This window comes from Dermacentor variabilis, chromosome 9 (genome assembly GCF_050947875.1).
Source record: "Dermacentor variabilis isolate Ectoservices chromosome 9, ASM5094787v1, whole genome shotgun sequence".
In the NCBI taxonomy this organism is placed as follows: domain Eukaryota; kingdom Metazoa; phylum Arthropoda; class Arachnida; order Ixodida; family Ixodidae; genus Dermacentor; species Dermacentor variabilis.
Window position 1 is genome coordinate 112,768,704 of NC_134576.1, and position 22,710 is coordinate 112,791,413.

General features: G+C 46.4%; 1 protein-coding gene across 1 annotated transcript in view; it reads left to right on the top strand.

Annotated features, from left to right (window-relative positions):
* The window catches only part of LOC142558498 (uncharacterized), an 86,935-nt gene that overhangs the window by 43,294 nt on the left and 20,931 nt on the right, over positions 1-22,710 (top strand). The window contains exons 5-11 of the mRNA XM_075670626.1: positions 12,754-13,035; positions 13,855-14,292; positions 16,651-16,785; positions 18,004-18,209; positions 20,183-20,320; positions 21,058-21,152; positions 22,474-22,690. Of these exons, the coding sequence (XP_075526741.1) occupies positions 12,754-13,035; positions 13,855-14,292; positions 16,651-16,785; positions 18,004-18,209; positions 20,183-20,320; positions 21,058-21,152; positions 22,474-22,690 (1,511 nt within the window). The remainder of the gene's footprint in view (positions 1-12,753; positions 13,036-13,854; positions 14,293-16,650; positions 16,786-18,003; positions 18,210-20,182; positions 20,321-21,057; positions 21,153-22,473; positions 22,691-22,710) is intronic.

The window sequence follows — 22,710 nt, forward strand, 5'->3', positions numbered from 1 at the left end:
TGTCTTGCCTTCGTACCGTTGCCCGCATCGTACGAAACTAAGTGCACTGCGTTTGAGAGGTGCTGGAGAGGATTAAGATCTCAGAGGGCGTTACGGGTATCCACAGGGAGCCCTCGCTGGTCTTGGAAGGTCTATAGCTGGGCTTAGAAGATATAGTAGGTTAGCAAATCTGTGTAACGAATTAGCTCCCACTAGAGCATTACGGTGGCCTGTTGTGTAAATAAGAGCGCCAATTAAGCGTGGCACTTCATACTAAGCGATGGCTTGTTCGTGGTCATACTTCATGCAGAGGTGACCATTACGCGGTGCGCACAATTTAATGCGAGGTTTGTTTGCATTCAAAACTCTGCGTCGTCACCTGCGTAACTAGACAAAAAGCAACAAGAAAGCCCTGCATATCGCAAAAACAAAACGGTGTCGCTATCTTCGGCTGCGACGGAAAAACAAGGCGAACCAGGCTTCGCCCTAACGACAACAGATGGCGCCACCGCTTTGTTGCAGTGAAATGGAGACAATTGTTTTCGAAGCACATCTTCGTTGACAACGCGTACTTATGATTGTCTGCGGACAAAGCGGGCAGGGATTACAAGGATATATGATATTATATCGCATGCCTTGCGAAATGTCCCCTTTGTGTGAAGCTAGACCGCGAATCAGCCATTCGTTCTGCCGGAAGATTGATCTGCACATGTAGCTGGCATTTACGCTGCCCTCTGTATATATCGATCTCAAAAAAATAATAATCAAGGCAAAGAGGATGATGCCCTTGAGATTATCACTAACGGAACTGTTTCCGCAGTGCATCTACGTGCATCCCAAAAATTGAACACCACAAAACCGCTTATAAATTCTGGTATCTCACGCGCTTTGCTTAGCAACGACGCACACATTTGACGCGCCTTGAGAGAGAGAGAGAGAGAGAGAGAGAGAGAGAGAAGGAGAAAACATTGCATTGGCAGGAAATGTGGACGACGTACGTAGCATGACGTGCTTGTGTGCGTTTGAGACACATGTAGCGAACGCTGGTTTTGTGTAAGACGACGCCTTCGTCTGGCGCAGTAGTTTGTAAGCACGTAACTCAGCAGGGGCATCACAGCCATTCTTTATGGGTGAAACAACATGACGAATCGTCATTTTTCTGTTGGATACCATGCTTCCAAGGATGGTCAAATTTTTTTTCAGCGGGAAACATTACATAACCAAATTCCAGCTGCGCAGAGAAGGCAATGTACAGTCAGCGCAATTGCTGAAGCTTCTTTCGGCTGACAAGCAACAGCAGCTATCAAATAAATAAATAAATAAATAAATAAATAAATAAATAAATAAATAAATAAATAAATAAATCGGGGATGTGCAATAGCGTCAGGTAACTCGCAAACGAGACACGCACGATTCTCATTTTCACTGCGTGAGGAAACGAGACGCTCGTTATCGACGCAAGCACCCCGAGGAGCATGAGCTTCAGAAGCAGACGTGTCGCGCGATATACTTTGTTTGTTTTATTTGCTCAGTTTTAACGTATCGGATTCCTTCTTTTTCGGACGCAGCGTCGCTTCAGCGATGGCGAGACTTATATTTGGACGCGTCACCGTATAACGCCGCGTCGCGCGTTTACTTTCCCCTCCGTCGCTTCGGCGCGAAAAACGCCGAGCTCGACGGCCAATCATCGAATAGCTCGCCGAGTTCGTCAGCCCTTGTGTGCACAGCACTCGGCCACACCATTGGAGCCCTAAAGTCCCGGATGCACGGCTCCTAACTCGGCAATAGCAGTGGGCGCCGAAAGGCGAGAATTATTGAATTTTCCATCATCGGCGTGTTGCCACCCTTCTTCGTATGTATAAGGTGAGAGGGCAATTGGCGTGAAAGAGGAAATATAGTGAATATACCGACATTTTTTTAGGCGTGCTTGTAGAAAAAAAAAACACAATTTCTTTTCGCGACTTCTATTTTCGAGCCTTCCCTCCTCTCGCGGCTCTCTTGTCAATCTCTAAATTAGTTTTGCTTTTATACTCGCCACGCACAAGCAACTAGAATATCGCTAAGGCTGCCAAATATGTAATCACACTTTCTTACTGCAATATTCATCATCATCATCGTCGTCGCCGTCGTCGTCGTCGTCGTCGTCATCATCATCATCATCATCATCATCATCCTACTTTATGTCCATTGCCGGACGAAGGCTCCCCGGGATCTCCAATTACCCCTGTTCTGCGCCAACCGAATCCAACTAGCACCCGCGAATTTCCTAATTTTGTCGCACCACCTAATCGTCTGCATTCCTCTACTGCGCTTCCGTTCTTTTGGTGCCCATTCTATACCCTAATGGTCCAACGGTTATCTAATCTGCGCATTACATGACCTACCCAGCACCATTTTTTTTTTCTCTTAATGTCAATCAGAATATCGGCTATACCCGTTTGCTCTCTCATCCAAGCTGCTCGCTTTCTGTCTCTCAAGGTTATGCCTAGCATTCTTCGTTCCATCGCTTTGTCCAGTCCTCAACTTGTTTTCAAGCTTCTTTGTCAGTCTCCAAGTCTCTGCCCCCTATGTCAGCACCGGTAAAATGCTCTGATTATACACCTTTTCTTTTCAATGATAATGGTATATTGCAATATTCAGGCTCAGGTTCTTATAACTATAGCGAATCTTAAACTGTATGCTTCGTTTTTGTCAACAGGGTGAACATCGCAGATAACAAGAATATATATATATATATATATATATATATATATATATATATATATATATATATATATATATATATATATATATAAAGATATAGGTGCGCATCTCTCATACTTGTACGCCTATGCCCCTAGTGGCTCGTCTGCACTCGTCTGTCATTGCCTGCCTGTGGCAATAATAGCCGGTGTGAAATAACGGTGTGGTTCAAGAACCCCAGAGCTCTATTCTTTATAACTATGGTTAGAGTGAAGATTATTATAAATACGATCGTCTGCAGTTTTCATAGAGCTACGAGACCAAAAAAATAATAAGAATAAAAATGTTGCGCATATTCCAGGCCGCCACGCATGTGCTCTGGGTCAGCTCCCAGCCGGATTCCCAAATCATAAAGTCCGTTGTCTGAACGCTGCAACAAATTTTGACACACTCCGGCTTGTTTTATGGTGTCGCTTGCTCAACCTATTACTCGATGCAGCCTGTAAAGATTCAGACGTTTATGTATACTGATGCAGCCATACCCGAAAACAGCTGAATCAGGTAGAGTTTATCTTTCCCTTGTAATATAATGAGAGGGTTGTAAAAAGCTGGATCAGAGTTATCTCTATCTTTACATACATCTCTATCTCTATCTCTATCTCTATCTTTTTTGCTGGGTATCACATTACCGATATGCACTGCGAAGCTAAATTATTATTATTAGAATGATTTCAATGTGCAGAAGCAGCACGCAGGGTGAAGGATAATCGGGTCATCAATTGTGTTCTAAACACAACACCAAGCTTGAAGATGCGAGAAAAAAAAAACAAAGGAAAGCGAGAGGAAGTAAAAATAGAAAACGGAAGAGGGAACACCCACACCAAATTACAAGAAAGCATGAGGACTAAGAAGGGTGCCAGCAACATGTTCCACTGCACTAGAAACGCAACTGCAGCGAGCTGAACAAAGGGCACCTACATAGGAAGGACCATACAGTCCAAAACACGATAAGTCTTAAAAGTATTTCTCTAGAATAGCAGCTTGGACTTGTTGGTTTTCCGTCCTGGTGTTAACAGCGCAAAGCGTAGACGGAACACGAGTTGAGTTGAGTTGAGTTGAGTTGTTGTAGGCTACTGGTGCGATTAGCCTTGCAGTTGCTGCCTGCAAGTGCTCCACCGTAGCGACACTTAAAATAAATAAATCACATATTCAGACACACACCTCCCAATTACAAATGGTCACTCCTCAGTTCACCATGTGGAAGCCAAATCCGTGTCACGACACGAGTCGGCAAGACATGAGACACGAGACACGACACGAGACAAGACACGAGACACGAGACGAGAAGGCGACACCACGAGCACTGTGATGTCGTCTTCTCGTCTCCGTGTCCCGTCTAGAATCGGCGCTGTTAACACCAGGAAGTCTTAAAAGGCACACATTTTACCGTTTTCAAATGTAATTCGTTATTTTCGCGTAAAACGATGGTTGGCCCAGATTGTTATAGGTTAGAAGAGGTATAGCAGCAAAGTTACTAGAATTTGCAACGGCAAAATACGTACTTAGCTGGAAGGCGAGGCATTGCTTTGCGTGTATACGCTGTAACGTGACAATTCTCTGTGCAGTTAAAATGCTGGTTCGCCTCTGTAAATGTAACCTTTGGACCTGGCAGGTAATGTTCAAACATCTATAGTGGGATCATACGATGAGTATTATGACAAAGAAATTTGGTTATCCAATAGATCTGAAAAAGAAAAAAAGGTGTTCGAATCTAGAAATGTGTACCGTCTTTAGAGGGGAGCAATGAGTTACATTAGGCGCCATGCAGATTCGCGTTTCCGGGATCCCGAAAATTCCTGGTACCTCAGTAGGAGTATCGGCGGCAGGAATAGAAGCAAACGGGCTTTCCGTACCCCGCGTTAGGCATCGAAATTCCTTCTCCCATAGCCAGACATTTATCGACTTTCAGTGAATGGTCATCAGCAAAAGCGCCAGCAAAGCTTCCGCACTGCATTACTAAGTACTGGGCGCGGTAGTGGTATACGGAAGTACCGGTCGATTCATACATGGGGTCGTCTCCGCGATGTTCTGCTCCGGCCGTGATTAACTAAATGGCCCAATAATGCGCCGTTCATTGAGAACACCCTATTAGGACAGGCGGGATAGAATGGGGGCCACGTTTCCGGCACGGCACAGGCGTCCCGGTAAGTAAGCTCCGAAATCGTTATTTCGGAAAGGCCCTCCCGAATCGCCGTCCGTTGCCCCCTTTTTGTTTGTTGTTGTCTCGGCGCTAACGAAAATGACAGCGCGCAAAAATAGCACGCGAGAAGATGCGACGGAGATGTAGTATAGGCGCCCTTAAATAAACGGCCAAGGAAACTATAATACGAGGAGAGTCCCGTGGCTTAGTAAGGCCGTATCGGAGTCGGCACCTAGTGAGTCAATCTCATTCAGTACGCTTTAACCGATTCTTACGTTATCGTCCATTCATCGTCGTCGTTCTTTAGAAGCGTAACATTTTAATTTATCTCTCCGCGTAAAGAACTAGCATACGTGTGGCACAAATACGCGGTGCCTAGTACGCAATGCACTGTCTGTATAATAGCGCTAGTAGTAGTAGTAGCAGTAGTAGTAGTAGTAGTAGTAGCAGTTAATTGCAGTTTTCAAGCTTCAGAGCAGATGGTTGCCATGGCTACCACATCGCTTTCGGTTTTGTCGTTTCCTTCTTTCTCTTTCTTTGTTCCTTTCTTTCTTTTTCGTTTTCGCAGCCACGCGCAATCCGAGTCTCTAGATACCTTCGAACCCATCACGCATGAGCCACGCGTCCACAGTCGATAATGGGACAGCACGACGACGACGACGTCAATGCGCGTCGAGCGTCCGAATAAATGCTATCGCAATACAGAGCAAAGAGGAAGCTACGTAATACCAACGTAACTTAAAATCCTAAGAGACGCCTGACTCCTACACGACGTATCACTCCTTTTTTTTTTTTTTTCGAGAAATTGTGTTAACGGGCGAAGAGCCCTTGTAAGTGATGTATACCTGGGCTACGCACCGAATGGTCTTCTTTTTTCCGACAAAAGGGTTCTTCTAGTCGTAACCCAGTTTTTTTGTTCGTTTTTCTTTTTTTGATCGCTGTTAGCGGGCTGATTTCATCGCACAATCCATGCGCAGCAGTGAGTTGAGTACGTGTCGCGCTTTCACTTTGTGACAGCACTGGGGCATTGTTCCGCCACTTTGCCATAAACACCCACCCAGTCAATATTGAGCGGCGGTGCTTTTGACCTGCGGCAGAAACGCCGAACAGAAACGCCGAAATGAGATCCTCACCCTCTGCGACCCGATCAGCAGTTACTCAGCCTTCATTCAATTTATAACTTCGTGGTTTTAAGTGCCAAAACCACTTTCTGATTATGAGGCACGCCGAAGTGGGGGACTCCGGAAATTTGGACCACCTGGGGTTCTTTAACGTGTACCTAAATCTAACTACACAAGTGTTTTCGCATTTCACCATCATCGAAATGCGGCCGCCGTGGCCGGGATTCGATCCTGCAACTCAGCAGTCATTCCTTTCGCGGTCGCTATCTCGCTTGCTCGCTGTTTTATCAAGCACGTTTGTCATTTCTTTCAGTCTTAGAGAGCAGTTCTTTTTGTACTATATTTCAGCTAAACGAAACTACGACTCAATAGGCTCTTTTCTTTTTAATTCGGGGGAGACGTCGCTTCACCAACCTTGGTAGCTCAGTGGCATGGCATTACGCTGGACGCGAGGTTACATGTTCGATTTGTGACTGGAGCAGCCGAATCTTAAGCGGAAAGGAGCGCAAATACACTCGTGTTGCTGCATTTGCACGTGCTATAAGGAGTTCCAAGTGGTGAAATAACTTATTTCGAGTTCCCTACCACGGCGTGCCTCATAATCAGTATATATTCCCGTAGAATCTGAGAATTCCTCATTTTTTTAGAGATTTAAAGCATGTGATAAAATTAAGAGAAGGACCAGCATAGGACCGAGTCATCCGGCCGAAGACCGTGGTAGTTGCAGATAGCTAAGGGATGCCCATGGTCCTGCAGTTGACACAAAACTAGGACGGCTATAATGATGGGGCCGATACAACTGAAACATATCATGAAGACATGCATAATACATTTTAATGAATAGATTTTATCCCTATTTTTTCCCTTCCAGAAGCAGTACTGTTGGCATTGTACTAGCGAGACAGCGTCATCGCTAAGAGTTGACCGTGCTCTGCAAGAATTTTCTGCCGGTATCGCCGTTTTCCTAAAGAGAAAGAGAACTAAGCCCCCTTTCTTGAGCGTAAATTCCCGGAAGCATAATTGCACGACAAGAAATGAATAAAACGACAACTGTCAGTTCAGTTGATTCTTTGCTTTACCTCGCGCAAACGCTCACTTGGAACGCTTTCTTTCAGCCTACTCGATCAGGAGGACAGGAAATAAAGTAAAGCCGAGTGTTGCGCAACCCCGATCACTCGCCGCCTTCTCCCGTAAAGCGGGCAAGCTAGAGTTCAATGCGAAGTGTGCGGAAAGCACTTTGCGACGGAAGCAAAATCTCGCGCCCGAGTTGGGATATCGAAAGCGACGTTCGATCTTTTCATCTGAGAACATCGGGCGGATGCTTTAGGAGTGGCAATGTTACGGAAAGTAAAATAATAAAAGCTAGAGCACTCAGCAATGCGCGTAAACGCGCTGTCAGTGTTTACGTCTTCCGCTCACCGCTCGCCATTCTCCCGCCGCCCTGCACGCAGTGTTCGTAGAAACGTTTCCTATATTACTTGCACACATATTTCATTTGCATTGTGTACCCTGTTTTTTTCTTTCGTTCCGCCTTATCTACGTTCTCGCGTCAACGCCATGCCACCTTCTCACAACAACGTCAGAAGCTTTGCATAGATTGCGAAGTGTCGATAAGAATCAACCAACGCGCACATGCAGGCAGACTCACACACGCACACACGCATGCAAACTCTTGCACGGTTCTCAGACAGAGTGTGCGAGGACGCTCTCATCCGTCGAACCAAATGCGTTCCGGCGGTACTCGCTCGAATAGAAAGAAGCTGCACTTCTTGCTTTCATTCTTGCTCTATCGTTGTTTCATGGTTCCCAACTTTCTCCTTGCGCCTAGCGTCGACCCATCATTTTCCGCGTATACGCTTGCTCCGATAAACAGCACAACCCTTTGGCACACGGAGACTTCGACGAAGCACTTCGATTCCTTATCGGACGTGGAATATATCGCTTCCGCGTCACCGTTCTCCGGTTATCGTGTTTACCCGTTGCTTATTTTTTTGTTTAACAGCTCAAACTACCATTTTTCTTTCGTTTGACGCGTTGTCGCCCCTTGCAGGTCCGGGTTTTCGCCATCACCTTCGATAAGTGGTGTTCCTGAACTAACCAAGCGTTCGCTAAACAAATATAACTCCGTTAGAATTTTCGGCTTATCCTAATTTTGTTGTCGCAACTTTCGCTATCTCCAGTCAACTTTCTCGCTTGTCTACTGCGGCAGATAGCTGCGAAGGCCGCCTACACCCAATCAAAGCTGCCCGGCCGTCGGATCTTCCTAACACGGAATTCGGATCAACTCATAGCACAGCGTTCAAGACACTCTCACTCACTTACCCAATCAATCAATCAATCAATCAATCAATCAATCAATCAATCAATCAATCAATCAATCAATCAATCAATCAATCAATCAATCAATCAATCAATCAATCAATCAGTCAATCGATCAATCAATCAATCAATCAATGGGAAAAAACACGCACACAGCAGCCTCCACAGCACAATTGGCAGAGCATATTAGGCGTCACACGCACGTGGTGCATTGGGCTCCTACACCACAGTCAAATCTCTTTTCCACTTTCATTTCCCTCTTTGACAAAGCGTAAACACTGTCATATTCGCAAAAACAACATTCCTTTTTCAGGTATTTAGATAGCGCAATTAAACGACATTTTCCATGCGGGAATTGCTTGTTATTTCACGAACTCTCAGGATCTAGACTGTCACATCTGCCAAAACAATACACGCTGAAATGATCTAGATTGCAACCGGCGCGTTGGATGTGCAACATTTTGCGTGTGTTTATGCCTGATATTCTGAAATTAGAAAATTAGGACGAAACCTCTTTTCCAAATAAATTCTCCGGTTCAGGTAGCGGTGGTTTGATCAGTAGTTAGTTTTATAGTGAGCTTGAATAAATTTATTAGGATAAACCTTAAGGGTTGATTTAGAAATTATGTCCTGATGACTCAGTGTTGCTTGAATCTTTAACGTATTTTTTCACCACACAGTCATAAATGACTGGCGTCTATTAGAACATGTTCCTGATAAAGTTATTGTTCAATTGATTTTTTTCTTCTTCAGAACACTTTTTAGTAATAATTATTCCTACCTCAGCCTACTGTTTCCGTCCTCCCGGGTGTACAATAAGTAATTTTTAGAGGATCTCCCCATTTAACAAAAATTGAATAGACTGTGGTCAGTTTTGCAAAATATTCGAAGAGATTGGTGATGCAGAATATTTACTTGGATTCGTCCACTTTTGCAACTTCGAAAGGAGAGGCTTTTCTGCAAAACAGTTTGCAACGATATCGTTTCCCGAGGAACAAAGACCTATTGAAAAGTACCCCTGTGTACTGTACTATATTCTTACATAGTCATGTGGGTTTATATGGGAACATATGGATTTTCATACTGGACCGGATGCGATCATATGCGATTACGAAGACAGGACATATTGGGCATGTAGACTTTTAATGCGATGGTAATTATAGGCTGACTTCACCCACTTTGGAGTTATAATATTGCTCTAATGAAAACTGCAGACTGATCCCGCCACTGGCAGTGCCGTCTACACATTGCGTCTGATGACACAAGCTGGTACGAGGAAAGGAAAAACATAAACCTAACGCTCGCGTCAGACGTCTCAAAGAGCGCCTTTGGCGCGCGGTAAGGGTGCGTGCGATCGCGGCCTGATGATTAGAGTATCGGACTGCTGTGCTGGGAGACAGGGGCTCGAACTTACCACCTCACATGCCCGTTTCTTGACAGCATTATAAGCCGAAATCACCCACTCTGAGGGTGTATACAACAGAAAATTGGAGGTGTGTTGAGCGAACGCGTCACAGTGGGCCCGAAATAGCGAATTTGCAAGAAATACTAGGCGTAGAAAAATCGCTTTGATAAATACAAGTGGGCAAGGTAACCCGTGACACACGCAAAGTGGTCAAGACGTGACTCTACCTCACTGTAATTACGCTATCGCATACTTGGATATTTAGCGACATTAGGTGCCGGACTAGTTCTTTTTTTATTGAATAACACGAATAGCTTGTTGTTTCCTTATTTTTGTTTTTCAATGTATGATTTTCCTCCTTTTTCTCCTTTCAGACCTTCCGCTTCACTTGCATATCTAAGCGCTTCTGATGCAATGTACACGTGGTATAACACGTGTCCGAACGGCGCATGGCGAGACGCTACGGCGGCGAAATTGCCGGCGAAGGCCTCCATGCTAGCGTGTCCTGCACCAAACACCGGAACGAGCCAACCATTAGATATTACGCGTTAAGGTTGCGTGCTAAACAGTATAGTCTTCACCAGCCCTTCATTCAGAGGCACTGGTGGCGAACGGGTTACAAGCAGTGTAGAAAAAAAAAGAAAATTCAGAGATCGGCACGTCTCCTATGTCTGTCGTTGCACGCATTTTCAGTAGGCGGTGCTTTCCATCTCCTTCTTCCTCTTTAGTTTTTTAGGCTTCCCCTTGGCTTGCTGGGTGATCAATCTTGACCCAACAGCCAGCCTCTCTATCGAAGAGCTGCTGTGCTGCCGAGGCCGTGGTGATGGATACGCGCTCGAACATGGTCTTCTATATTCGGGGTTTCGTCATCATTCCTGCGTTGGCTCTGTTGACACTTGATCCCTTGGTTGCGCTGCATGAATGCTTTCCAAGGCACCCTGTTTGCCATTTTCTATATGTGTATTTTTATCGTTTCGTTTTCTTTCACCGTTCGTTTGTGTCCGCTATTCGGTAGCGTTAATGCGCGTTGCGTCAACGTGTGCTCTCTTCGTCACTCTGTCATTCTGATTTCAGAATGGAGAAATAAAATAATAGTTCCGCCTTAAGTGCTCAGTAGTGGCAGCGACAACCCGTGTCATACAGGGCAGCTTGAAGGGGAGAGCTAGGCATCGGCGCCAGACAATAGATCAAGGGGCAGGGGGCAGGAGGGAGGATTTCATGCGCGCATGCGCCAAAGCACTGCTTCCACGAACGGATACTCGGAATAATTAAATTTCGACAAGATTTTTTAAACGGTTGCTCAAGTGGACGAGCTATCACGTGAGCCACATAGGTAAGAGGCAGGGGAGATAAGGCTATGCATGGCTCACTTAAGAAACTCGCCATGCGAAGCAGCATAATTAGTTTTGTGTCTGATCAAGGCAATGCCGTGGTCAAGCCCAGACCTCGGAAGAAGCCACCTGCCTTGTGCCGGCGCTTGTCACGGAACGTATTTTGTCGTCGACATTCCCACGCATTGTGATGCATTCATAGAGGCACCTCACTTTGTACGCATACTTTGCATATATGTAGTGCTGTTGGGGGGACATTCGGGGTCGCTATATTGCTAGACTGCCCCTTCGATAAAAGAACGATACAATCCATCATAGGCTGTCTTGCTCCATCCGTAATTACAACTCGCACCAGCGGAGGTAGCATTTTCACTATGCAGGGCCTGCGGGATCAGTGGCCGTAATCCGGAGGTTGGATGCGAAACAACGCACGTTGATATTAAGCGATCCTCCGAGACACGGGCAGAAGGCACTGTGCAGAATCGCAGCAGCACCAGTTGTCGTGATTACGTGCACCGTTCACAGGGACAGGTTTTGCGAAAACCACGACGCGTAGTCGTGGTTCACACGGCCGCACTCCCAGCCTGTTCCTCCGCTCTGAGGTTACTCTTCGAAGGCGTTGTAAATCGCGCATTTTGAATAAATATAGGTGTAGGGCACAACCCGCAAACTATAGTTTACAGTCAGGGAAGAGGAAGTATATCGCAGCCTATCTTGAGCGTCGTTAATTAGCGTCTAAATATTTTAATACTGACTCCCACAACACCGCGAATCATCGTTGGGCGCACGCTATAGGATATGCGCGAACGGAGCGGTGCGGTATACCAGTGCCATTCACGTATACGGGTAGCGAGTGTGTGACGCTTAGCGATAGCTTAGGCGGGTGGCCCTCGTGCTTTTTTTCCGCTCTGAGCGGTCATTCCACGTATGCGTCTAAAGTGACGTGCCTTGGCTAAAGGACCAAGGTAGCACGCGAGCCTTGTAGAGTCTACGGCGTCACTTTTTTTATCTTCGCCACTGTACTTACAAACATTTGAATCCGGAGTTCCTCTACCTTGTTTTGCATGCCTTCGCGCCCACTCGGACGCAGCGTATTTCTCGACATATGCTGTCAGAATAACGGTCATTTGTATTATACTTACGACGTTCCTAAACAAAACTGCCAATTCACTTACATAATATAGCATCTGAATTATAATACTGTTTAGCGCAGTGGCGTAGCTAGGTCGTCTGGCACCCGGGGCTCTTAGCTCTTCTGTCACCCCCCCCCCCCCCACCCCCCCGGGTGTAGTCGAGGAAGGCGGGGATATCGACAATTTTCGGGTGTCTTCAGACGTATATGACAGCACCCCCCCCCCCTCTACTGGCCCCATGCACCCGGGGCCCACGGCCCCCCGGCCCCCCCTGTTGCTACGCCAGTGGTTTAGCCTGATGTTTTATATCGATACACGATGCTTTGCCACGCTGTTGTACGCACCACCTAAACAGCATTACTAATTTTTTTTTACTTTGTAGTTTTCACGACAGTTAATGGAAGGTTGCTGCTGCTGCTGCAAACAGGTTATCTGCACACTCTGCGCACTGCCAGCATTTGGCCGTTTCAACGGGTCTCTCTTGAAACTGGCTCTTACCCTGCCTTGCACGATTACTGATATCTGATGTCCTTCTAATCTATCTCATCTCCCCAATCTTTTTTTTTAATCTCCCATCTCGCAGACCCCCAGAACGCGCGGGCTGTCGTGGTGAACGAGACGAGCGTGCGCATCTGCTGGCAGCGACCCTTGTACGGCAACGTGTCCGGCTACGTGGTCAAGTACCGGGCGGCGTCGGAGAACGTCACCTCGTACGTCAACGTGACCACGGGCACCGGCGCCGACAAGTGCGTTCCGGTGCTCAAGCTGCGGCCCTGGACCGACTACGAGTACCGGGTGTACGCCTGGAACGGCCGCGAAGAGGGCATCGGCAGTCCCGTGGACCGATTCGCGACGCGAATCGACTGTGAGCATATACTGCAGAACTAAGCAGTTTACAGATGACACGCGTCTTCGTGCGCTATGCGTGGGTGTAGCACAACTTAGCGTGAACGAAGAAGAGAGACGAACGAAATAGTCGAGGCGTGCGCTGTGCTCACAACCAAAGTTTGTTTATTAATGGGGGAGGTTTATATATGCGGCTGCTCAGGAATAGCATTCACCGCTACTGAGGCACAACGGTGAATGCGTGGTGCTTTGTCCACATTACAGTCATTTTCCACAAGCTTTCTTCCGGGAAGACGTGCACTGAACGAATAAAATAATGAAAATTTCCCTGTGCACCGCCCTCCCACTCCCCTTTTATTGTGCTGCATTCTTCATCTAAAATAAGGAGCCGTTAGGCAGTCACATGCAATCCCCGCAGGCGGCGGAAACAATAAAATGGAGACGGAATGTGAAACCACTCCCGTGCTCAAACGTAAGTTGAAAAATGATGAAAAACCCAAACATAATAGAAAGTAATATGGAGCTTTCCTCTGCAGCGTCTGTGTTAAGTAGTCGGGCCCGGAATGCACTACCCAGGCGATTTCTTATTTTTATTCACACCTTTTTTTGGCTCTTACAATGTCTGTGCGAGTTATCCTATAACGAAAATCCCACGAAAGTGTTCGGAAATGATTTCTCGCTTCTTTCTTGACGTTCTCTGCTACGAAAGCTTCCATTCACTATAAATTTTCGTGACTGTTTCACCGCGCAGAAAGTGTTCTTTTTCTCAAGAGTGCTTTGGCGTCGTATAACGTTCTCAACCCCCCGTCTCTCTCTATTTCTCTCTCTTAAACCTCAGACTGCCTGATGAACGTGTGCAAGCACGGCTCGTGCGAGGCCACGGACGCGCGCCCCGGTTACCGATGCGTGTGCGACCCGGGCTTCTACGGCGAGGCGTGCGAACACTTCGACCCGTGCTCCGAGAACCCGTGCAAGACGTTCGGCACCTGCGTCAACACGGGTCACGGCGAGTACCGCTGCGACTGCTTCACGGGCTTCTCGGGCCGCAACTGCTCCGACTTCAACCCGTGCCTGCTCAAGCCGTCCGCCTGCCTGCACGGAGGCGTGTGCCAGTCCAACGCGTCGCACATGTTCACCTGCCTCTGCGTGGACGGCTACTACGGCAAGACGTGCCACCAGTACGACCCGTGCTTCTCGTCCCCCTGCCTGCACGGCTCTCGCTGCCTCAACGAGTCGGACGTCAAGTTCAGCTGCCAGTGCTTGCAGGGATACGCGGGTGAGTGCAGATCGCCGCAGCTGTGGTGTTGAGTTACCAAGCGTTCCGAATTTAGCGTGGCTGGTCCCGAATTGTGAGGTAAATGTCCCACCTCTAGTATTGACCCCATGGGGACGGCCAGATGCCTCGATTTTTGGTATTTCTCTCTTCCACTGGATAACCGTAAATAGACAAAATTTGCTTTTTATGAAACCTGACAAATCATTGGCCCGTTCTTTATTGTGTGCATTCTTTTGCGCTGTCATGAAGGCAAAGGCGGGTTCCATTCTTGCTCTAGTTCCGTTGCAGGTATAACCATTCGCAGTACGTCTTACCCTATCGGTTCCCACGTTAGCCAAGCAGCTGTACTGTATCGCTGTTATACTAAACACCGGCGGCATCTGGCACAGACAGGGTCCGTAACTACCAGCGACGCCCTCCTCCTCTTCCACACTTTCCTCGCCCTTCCGTCCCGATTTTGTCCACTCCAGAGTTGGCAAAGCCATTGTGGTTTCCTGTCTCTAGAAGACAAAACGCTGCTATTCGTTATCCTTTAGCCTGCAATCTTTGTGCGCTTGATGCTATGCCACAGAGTGCACACCAATTAAGCATAGTTTCGGCATACAAAGTACACTGCCACTAGTATACAACACTAAGAGACAGGAGCCATGCTATGTAACAAGCGCGGTGCGCAAGGAAGTACAATCGTGCAAGCTAACCACGCGTTGATGCACTGCTAATCAGGCACAAGTTTAAACGACAAGGTTGAACGTACAAAGCCTGCAACAGGTATCGGACACGTAATTTCTGGATCACTCTGTTAACTGGGCGAGAAAACCTATACCAGCCGCAGTTAGGCTTTTGTCCTTAAAGGGCCTATTTCAGTGTTTAGAATAGCGCCGGCACACGTTTCGAGAGACAGCACGTAACTGCAGCGACCCGAAGTACCACATTCTTAATGCCGCAGATCTAATCGATTTTCTCCCTGAAAGGGTAGGCCTTTTAACGCGAAGTCCGGATGATGCGTTATCGTGTTGTGCAGTTCTCGCAGGCCATTTCCACGTGTTTCGGTGCGTGCGTATTACCGTAAGGCCACCCCGTATGGCTGTGGGTGGTTACAACACTAATGCAGTCTGATGCGCTCGTATTTCGCAGTCTTGGAATGAGAATATCATATATGACTTGGATGTTTCATTGTCCACACGTGTAGTGGAAACCCACTTCTTGTACCACTTTAAATTTTTGTTGTTGCAGCATTCAAGCTGTAGATAGCATCTGAAGTTTCATTCGCTCGCACCGGCTTCACCGCGTAGTCTTTCCAAACGTCCAGCTTTCAGTTTGAGCAGGCACGATTTTCAAAGTATCTGTACAAGCAGGCGAGTTGAGGCAGTCTGGCAACTTATTACAGATTAAAAATATTTACGCTGTTGAGGCCTGCAACCTACATTTGAGAAAGATTAAGTCCTAAATAAGCAGTAAACTTGCAAAGAACTTTAGAAGCAGTGGTAGGCTTCTCTCGGGAGAACGTAGCCTTCGGTGACATTTCGTTGCGAGCGCAGTCCTTAAAGACAGTTTGGTTGACTACCGAAACGCGTCAGTTAACGAACTTGCAGACATCACTTGCCGAAGGACTAGTCGCATCATTTGCAAGTTTGAAAAACTCTGGTTCTTCGTTCCGTATTAGGATGGCTACCACATTCTAAATTCTTTCATTTGGTGCAGGTAATTCCCGTTACATACTGAACAGAGGAAAAGAATGATATTAAAGTGTAGTCAACAATGGCTGGCAACTAGTGAATGTTACGTTCAGTGATTGACGCATTCTCGTATGCGAAATGTATAGCGACAGAGTAATATTTATCCAGATTGTTCCAACATTGAGATCTCTTGATTTTAGCGATTCCAGAATCATGCTTCAACACAGACATTCTTCTTGTTTTTAGCGCTTCGGAACCACACTTGGCCTAGCATTGAAATGCTCACGCGGTCGATACCTTACGAAATGATAAACTAACATTCAATGTTTGTGAAGTTAACAACCTCCACATTTATGAAGGTTACGCTTGGTATTTATGAAAGACACTGGAGTCTACGCGTAACGCTACGATGACCTTCCTGTATTAAAGTTCACGAAAACCTGGAACGAATGAGACTGCAGCAGGCGTGTTTATTTTTTTATCGATCTGAAGGACATTCTGATCATGCGACAGTTTGTCTTATTGAGACACGCGATACGTGATACAACACACACACAGGCAGCCGGCCCAAGCATGCCTACGTACGCACGCGAACGTGAACGCGATCAGCAGACGTAATGAAACAACATGTCATCGCAGCCTGTAATTAGGTGACTGTGTCACATTGCACGTTTCACTGCAGGAAACCTTTGCGAGCAGAACATCAACGAGTGCCTCTCAAGCCCCTGCAAAAACCGCGGTGAGTGCGAGGACGGCATCAACAGGTTCACCTGCCACTGCCCTCCGGGTTACGGTGGCCCACTGTGCGAGCTCAGAGGTAGGCCTTTCGTTCACCTTTGCATTGCTTGAACTTAGCTACCTCCTGCATGGTTGATAGTAACACGTTGTTTCCAATTCGTTTCTCAAAATACATGTTTCTTGCCGCAAGTCAAAACACACACAAAGGGAAGACACATGCAAGACAACATGGGCGGCTGCCTTCTATGTGTTGTCTTCTACGTGTCCTTCTTTTGTGTGTGTTTTGACTTGGGGTAAGAAACATGTTTTTAGCGAGCACCAACTAGGCCAACAAGCAGTTCTGTTGTTTCTCGAAGGTCACCGGAAGACAGCGCACGATGCAAACTCTTAAGCAACTGTACTTGTTTAAGGTTGCACGCACAGCGCATACTAAGAACTGGGACAAACAGTCAGTAGGAAAGCCATTGTCAGTCACAGCTTGTACCATCATGTTTGTTGTCTTGTTCATGTCCTCTTCCCTTCGCGCGGCTTCAAGACGATTTCTGCAGACGGTATCGGCTTGACGAAAATGCTCAGCAAATGTATACGTGAAGCGATAGTGCGCGAAATACTTTGCTTCGTTTGTCTAATGGCTGAAACAAATTGAGTAAAATACATGAATTAATGTTGCTGAGGACATAAATTTATTTTAGTTTTAGCGAATGTTTGAGCATGCAAACATTATAGTTGTGACACACGTCCCGAAAGCGACATGAAATAATTTTTATAGCTACGCCTGTCAAACTCTCGTGCCAGATATTTTGGTACGCACTAGGTGGTGAGGACTAATTCTTTTTTTTTTTCACAACGGCTACTCACATCGATGGCCTAGTTGGATCTCGCTGTTGAGTACGACACATTTTTAGAGCCTTAAGGGTATGGGACACGGGACCATCAGCCCTCTTAAGAGCACGAAAGATTTTACTGTGTACGTGGAAAACTGCAACTTATTGAACTCCATTTTTAGAGTTTATGTACTTCCGGTGAAGTGCTTTAACTCTTGCGGTAGAGTTCACCCTGCACCGTGGCTGCTCTTTGTGCATTATGACTAAGTATACGGTGTGGCTAACTACTCTTAAAACATCAATTGTTGGCACCTCCATTTGCTCTTGCATTGTACTTCTGCCACCCAGTGTCAGATTATTTCCATGAAACTACAAACTTGAATTAGTGTTTAACCCAGCATTTACACGACCTTTCAGCCTTTGAACTATCATCTCGAGAAATCCACAACTCAGTTCTCTCGTCATCGCAACAGACGCTTGCCCGGAAGAACTGCAGCAAACGGACAAGGGCACCTTCCACTGGCAGCCCACAGCGCACGGCTCCGTGGCCAAGGTCGAGTGTCCGTACGGTGCCTACAACCCGGCCAGCGAGTACAAGTATGCGAGACGAAAGTGCCGTCTGCTGCCCAGTGGACAGACGGGCTGGATGAAAATTTCGGCGCAGCACTGCCGGTATAAGGTGAGGTACACGGGACAACACCTATCTCTTGAGTTTAGCTTGTAACTCTTAACGAAGGCCGTAATTTGGTTTAGTTGGCCTGTCATACTCAGAACCTAATCTGCGTACTAACAAACGATCCAGCGCTTTCTCGACCTCAACAACTCAGGTCTCTAAATAAACAAGTCTCAATTGAGGTGGTGCCATTCTTTCATCTAGCCGCCCTCCTCATTATTTCGCACGGCCGTCATTGCCCGCCCATGATTGGCTCGGTGCGGTCACGCGGCATTTCCGCATGACCGCACGATTACTAGATGCGCCAAATTGAGAAAGACGGACCTAAGATAGTAGAACACAGAGTGCTGTTTGTTGCATCTTATGGCCATTATTTTCATTTTGGCGCTACTCAGATTTCTAGTGTAATTCTTAAGTCAGTAAGATCTGTCGAGATGCAATTTTGTCCTGAAACATTGCTTATAGTCTGAGTATGCTCACATTTTCCTTTGTTAGCCATCAGGATAACACCTTATCGTACGGTGCACAACATTAGTCCCGATAACAGTGCGCATATTGCGGATAGGCAAGCAGTAAACGGTAATTGGTGACAAAATCTTTAAACAAAAGTATACAATATAAGGCTTGATAATCTTTATAGCGCAGTTACCTTGATAGTAGGTTATGTTTTCAGTTGAGACCGTTTCACGGACAATGTCTTGTCCTTTGTGGTAACCCCTGTATCCCGCAAGTGACAGCAGAGAAGGTATTATGACTTTTGCGCCATTATCGATTGCCCAGAAAAAAGAAAAAGATGCATACGAGCGTTGTCTAAAGCCGAGGCCCAACAGCTCGGTGGTTTGCTGGCTATTACGGGGCTGTTATACTTAACATCGTGTCAGTGGCGCATGTATGCTTCGTGTAAATTGAAATGTCACAGTAAAGCTCACCGTGAACTGGAAGAGTTAAGTGGAACTATAGCACTTAACACAGCTCAGATTAGAGAAGACGGCGTCCACACGGGCGTTGTGTTAGTTTCTGTCATTTTTTTTGATGCAGCAAATAAACTATTAGCTTAAATTTGTGTAGCATTCGATTAGTTGCTCAAAATGTGTAAGAGTAAACACTAAATTGATGTGCCCCGTACTAAAGGCGTCAAAGTGCAGTTTCTGGGCATGCGGGAATTCACACAGGGCTCTTGTTCTCAGGGGATGAAAGAGCGAGTAAAATTATCGAAGAAGGCAAGAAATCAGAAGTTTACACAGTAAGAACTGTTAAGTGTTCTATCTGCCTGCTGAGATCTCGTCACATGTTTTTATAAAAAAAATTACTTTTCTTTTAAATGCTGCTGCACTTTCTCATAGAATAAGTTTTTATTTTCCTGCTTTTTGAAAATGTTGTTATTTACAGATGCCCATGTTATTTTTTTTTCATTCTGCGTGGTCAGTGCCTCGCTTATTTATGTGGAACGTTGAAAAGGCGTCGACATCGACATTGACAGAAGCAGCACATTATCGGTAAAACAAAGGTAAAACGCAGTTTGTCGTAATAAATGAAATAACGCAGATAAACTGGCCTAGAAATCCTTAAGCAACAACCAAACGAAAGGCGCAGAGTGGTTAATTATTCAACTTTCTTTATTACACCCTACATTACTATCTAGTACAAACAGTAGTGAGTTGACGAAGGCTCAACTGGGCTTGCCGTCATCTCAGCGTTTATTTAGGAGACCATCACGGAGCGATGGCTGTGGTAGTCCACAGCCATCGCTCCACAAACTAGTGTTAGTCTGAGCCCAATTTTGTTCCTTGGCTTTGGCTCACCACTCTAGTCACGAAATGGCGACAGTTCTGATGATGAATTATGATTATGACACTGTTGTAGCTAGCATGTAAAGGCCAATAGTCATCTTTGTTATTCTGAACTTTTTCTTCCCATCTTGGGCCGAGTTTCACGAAGTTCTCTCTGAAGTGTCCCATCATTGTATTGCTGTGACGCAGAGCTTTCAAACGGCCGAGAACATCACCTCCGAATTGGAGTTCCTGACGCACGATCCGAGCAACATCAGCCCGGAGCAACTGCAGAGCTTCGCTGATAAGATTGAGCCCGTTGTCGAATACGCCATCAAGGATATAAAGGTAACCTAAACTCTGAACCTAGAATGTTGGAAACACTGACACCGAATGCGGGAGTTTTTTCGGAATTGACGTACATCCATGACTTGCCACCATATATATTTATTGCGGTACAATGCGAATTCGAGAGGGCGTGGCCCAGCATTGAATTGTTCAGGATGTGTGTGCGTGTAAAGGTCTGTGGACATATGCACAGTCTTCCACGTAACCTGCTGAATACATTCCACAGCGCGTGTAGTTCTGATCCACGATCGTGACTTTGCTCACGCGTGACCTTTATCATCCTTGACAGCTTCTCGAACCTCGAGCATGTTGCGACGACAACGACTTCTCTTCATCAGCAGGTGACCGTTTGCGCTTACACGTACGCGTTCACGCCTATAACGTTGCACTTACGCATCTGCTATTAGAATTGTCGTAAGGAGTCTTCCTAGTCTCAGCAAATGGTCATCTGTGAAATAATAAGTCCTTAATTTACAAGGATTTCGACTGTATCTTTCATGACGTCAAAGGCAGCCGTTTGTCGAATGTTTTTTATGCTTACACTAGTTACAATAATTGCCAGATATCATAAACGTTTCTTTTTATCTTAATAACACTGCTTAAAATCAGAGTGAGATATAATCGTAGGGTTTGAGAGGCGGGGAAAGGGTAGGCTGTCGACAACTAGCATGCTATGTTTTCTTTGTAAAGAAATGCGGTTCTCGTATGAGTAACTTGGCGCATTCCTTCCAATGCAGATCGCGCAAGCCATGATTCACGTGATCAGCAACTTCCTCGCGCTCAATGACAGCGTGATCGCAGAAGGAGACGCGAAAGGAATGGCTGTCGAAAAGTAAGTACATAGGCAGCCCTCACTATCCAATTCACATGGCCAGCGAAGGATACTTCGCGAAGGCTTGACTTTAGTTGAGTGGTATTAAGGAGGGTTTCGCGGGTTCCGTTTTTTTTTTCAAAATTTCCCCAGTGGAAATCACAGCCATCTCGCTGACTAGTGCGTGCGTTATTCGTTGGGCGGCGCTCGTGATGGTGCTGGGCGGGAGGTGGCGCCACGTAATGAGTGTATAAAACGAGCGCGCCGGTGACGTTCCGAGGTCTACAGACGGTATAATGCTTTCGCACTCCTACACGTAAGCAGTCTTCAGTGTCTGCGAAATTTTTCTTTTTCTTTTTTCAAACGTAGGCCGCGCGCGTTACGCGCCAATTTCTTGAGTTGCGCTTCCTCGTCATAGCTGGCGCTTTGAGACACCGATGTTAGAATGCAATGTTTCTGGGATCGATCGGCCCCTATTCAATAGTACTTTCCCTGTAGCCGCTGACGCTACGTTGAAACCGCGTGGCGCTGTACTGCCTACATAACCGGCCCCCGCCGAACCGATTTGAACATTACATTGCCGGAGTGCAGCTGACATCGTCCAGAGCCCAAGAGGCCCGTAGCTGGCAGAGCAATAAAAAGTGAATGCGAGGATTGCCATTACTTATTCCTGTTTTAAATTTTGCTCTACTAACGGTCCCAAAAGGTGTTACAGTGGGGGAGGAGGGGTCACTGAAAGCGATGTATTTCATTTATAGGGTGATAGCGAACATCACTTAGGGAAGAATGTACAGCACAACAAAATTGTAGAAAGAAAGAAAAAGAAGTAAATGCAGGAACCACGGACTACGATTATTAGTACAAGCGAGTAGCCAGAATGAATGAAAGTGCAAGCGAGCGCCGATCACATCCCGTTGTTCGAAAAAATTGGGCATGGAAACACGGGCACCAGAAGAAAGAAGCGGTCGACACAAACGCTGGCGTTGTCCATTTTCCTCTGTCTGTGTCTGCACGCCTAACCTTTTCTTTCTTTCTTTTTTCTAGAGCGAATCCATACCAACCAGTCCAACTTTCGGTACTTCTAAGTGGCGCCCCCCTTCGCACCCATCCTCTCAATTTGATTGTGCCTGAGTTCTGGTACACAAGTCCTAGTGTTCGGACGTATAAGAAGAGGTCTGACGAACTAACACTATAGATCGCCCCATTTGTTTTTTTTATCTTTCTTTTACTTGAACAGCTTGGATAATGTTAGATGGGACATCCTAATATATATATATATATAGGCATAGCCCCACCTTTGGTAGCCATAATGCCACGTATTCACGGGAAGCTCAACGTGCAGGCTGGTCTCTGTGGTGGAGCGATTCACCTCGGAGGTGGTGCTGGGACCTGGAGCGCTCATCATCGAGAACGAGAACCTGGTGGTGAAGGCGGTCGCCTGGTCGCCCAAGCTGCTGTCTCAGGGTCAAGACTTTCTCAGCTTCTCCCTTCGCTCCAACGGAGATCACTACCTGCACGAGGACTTCTCCGGGGACGGCGACGAGCAGGACAACGGAGATGTAAGTGGTGGTCGTTTCGT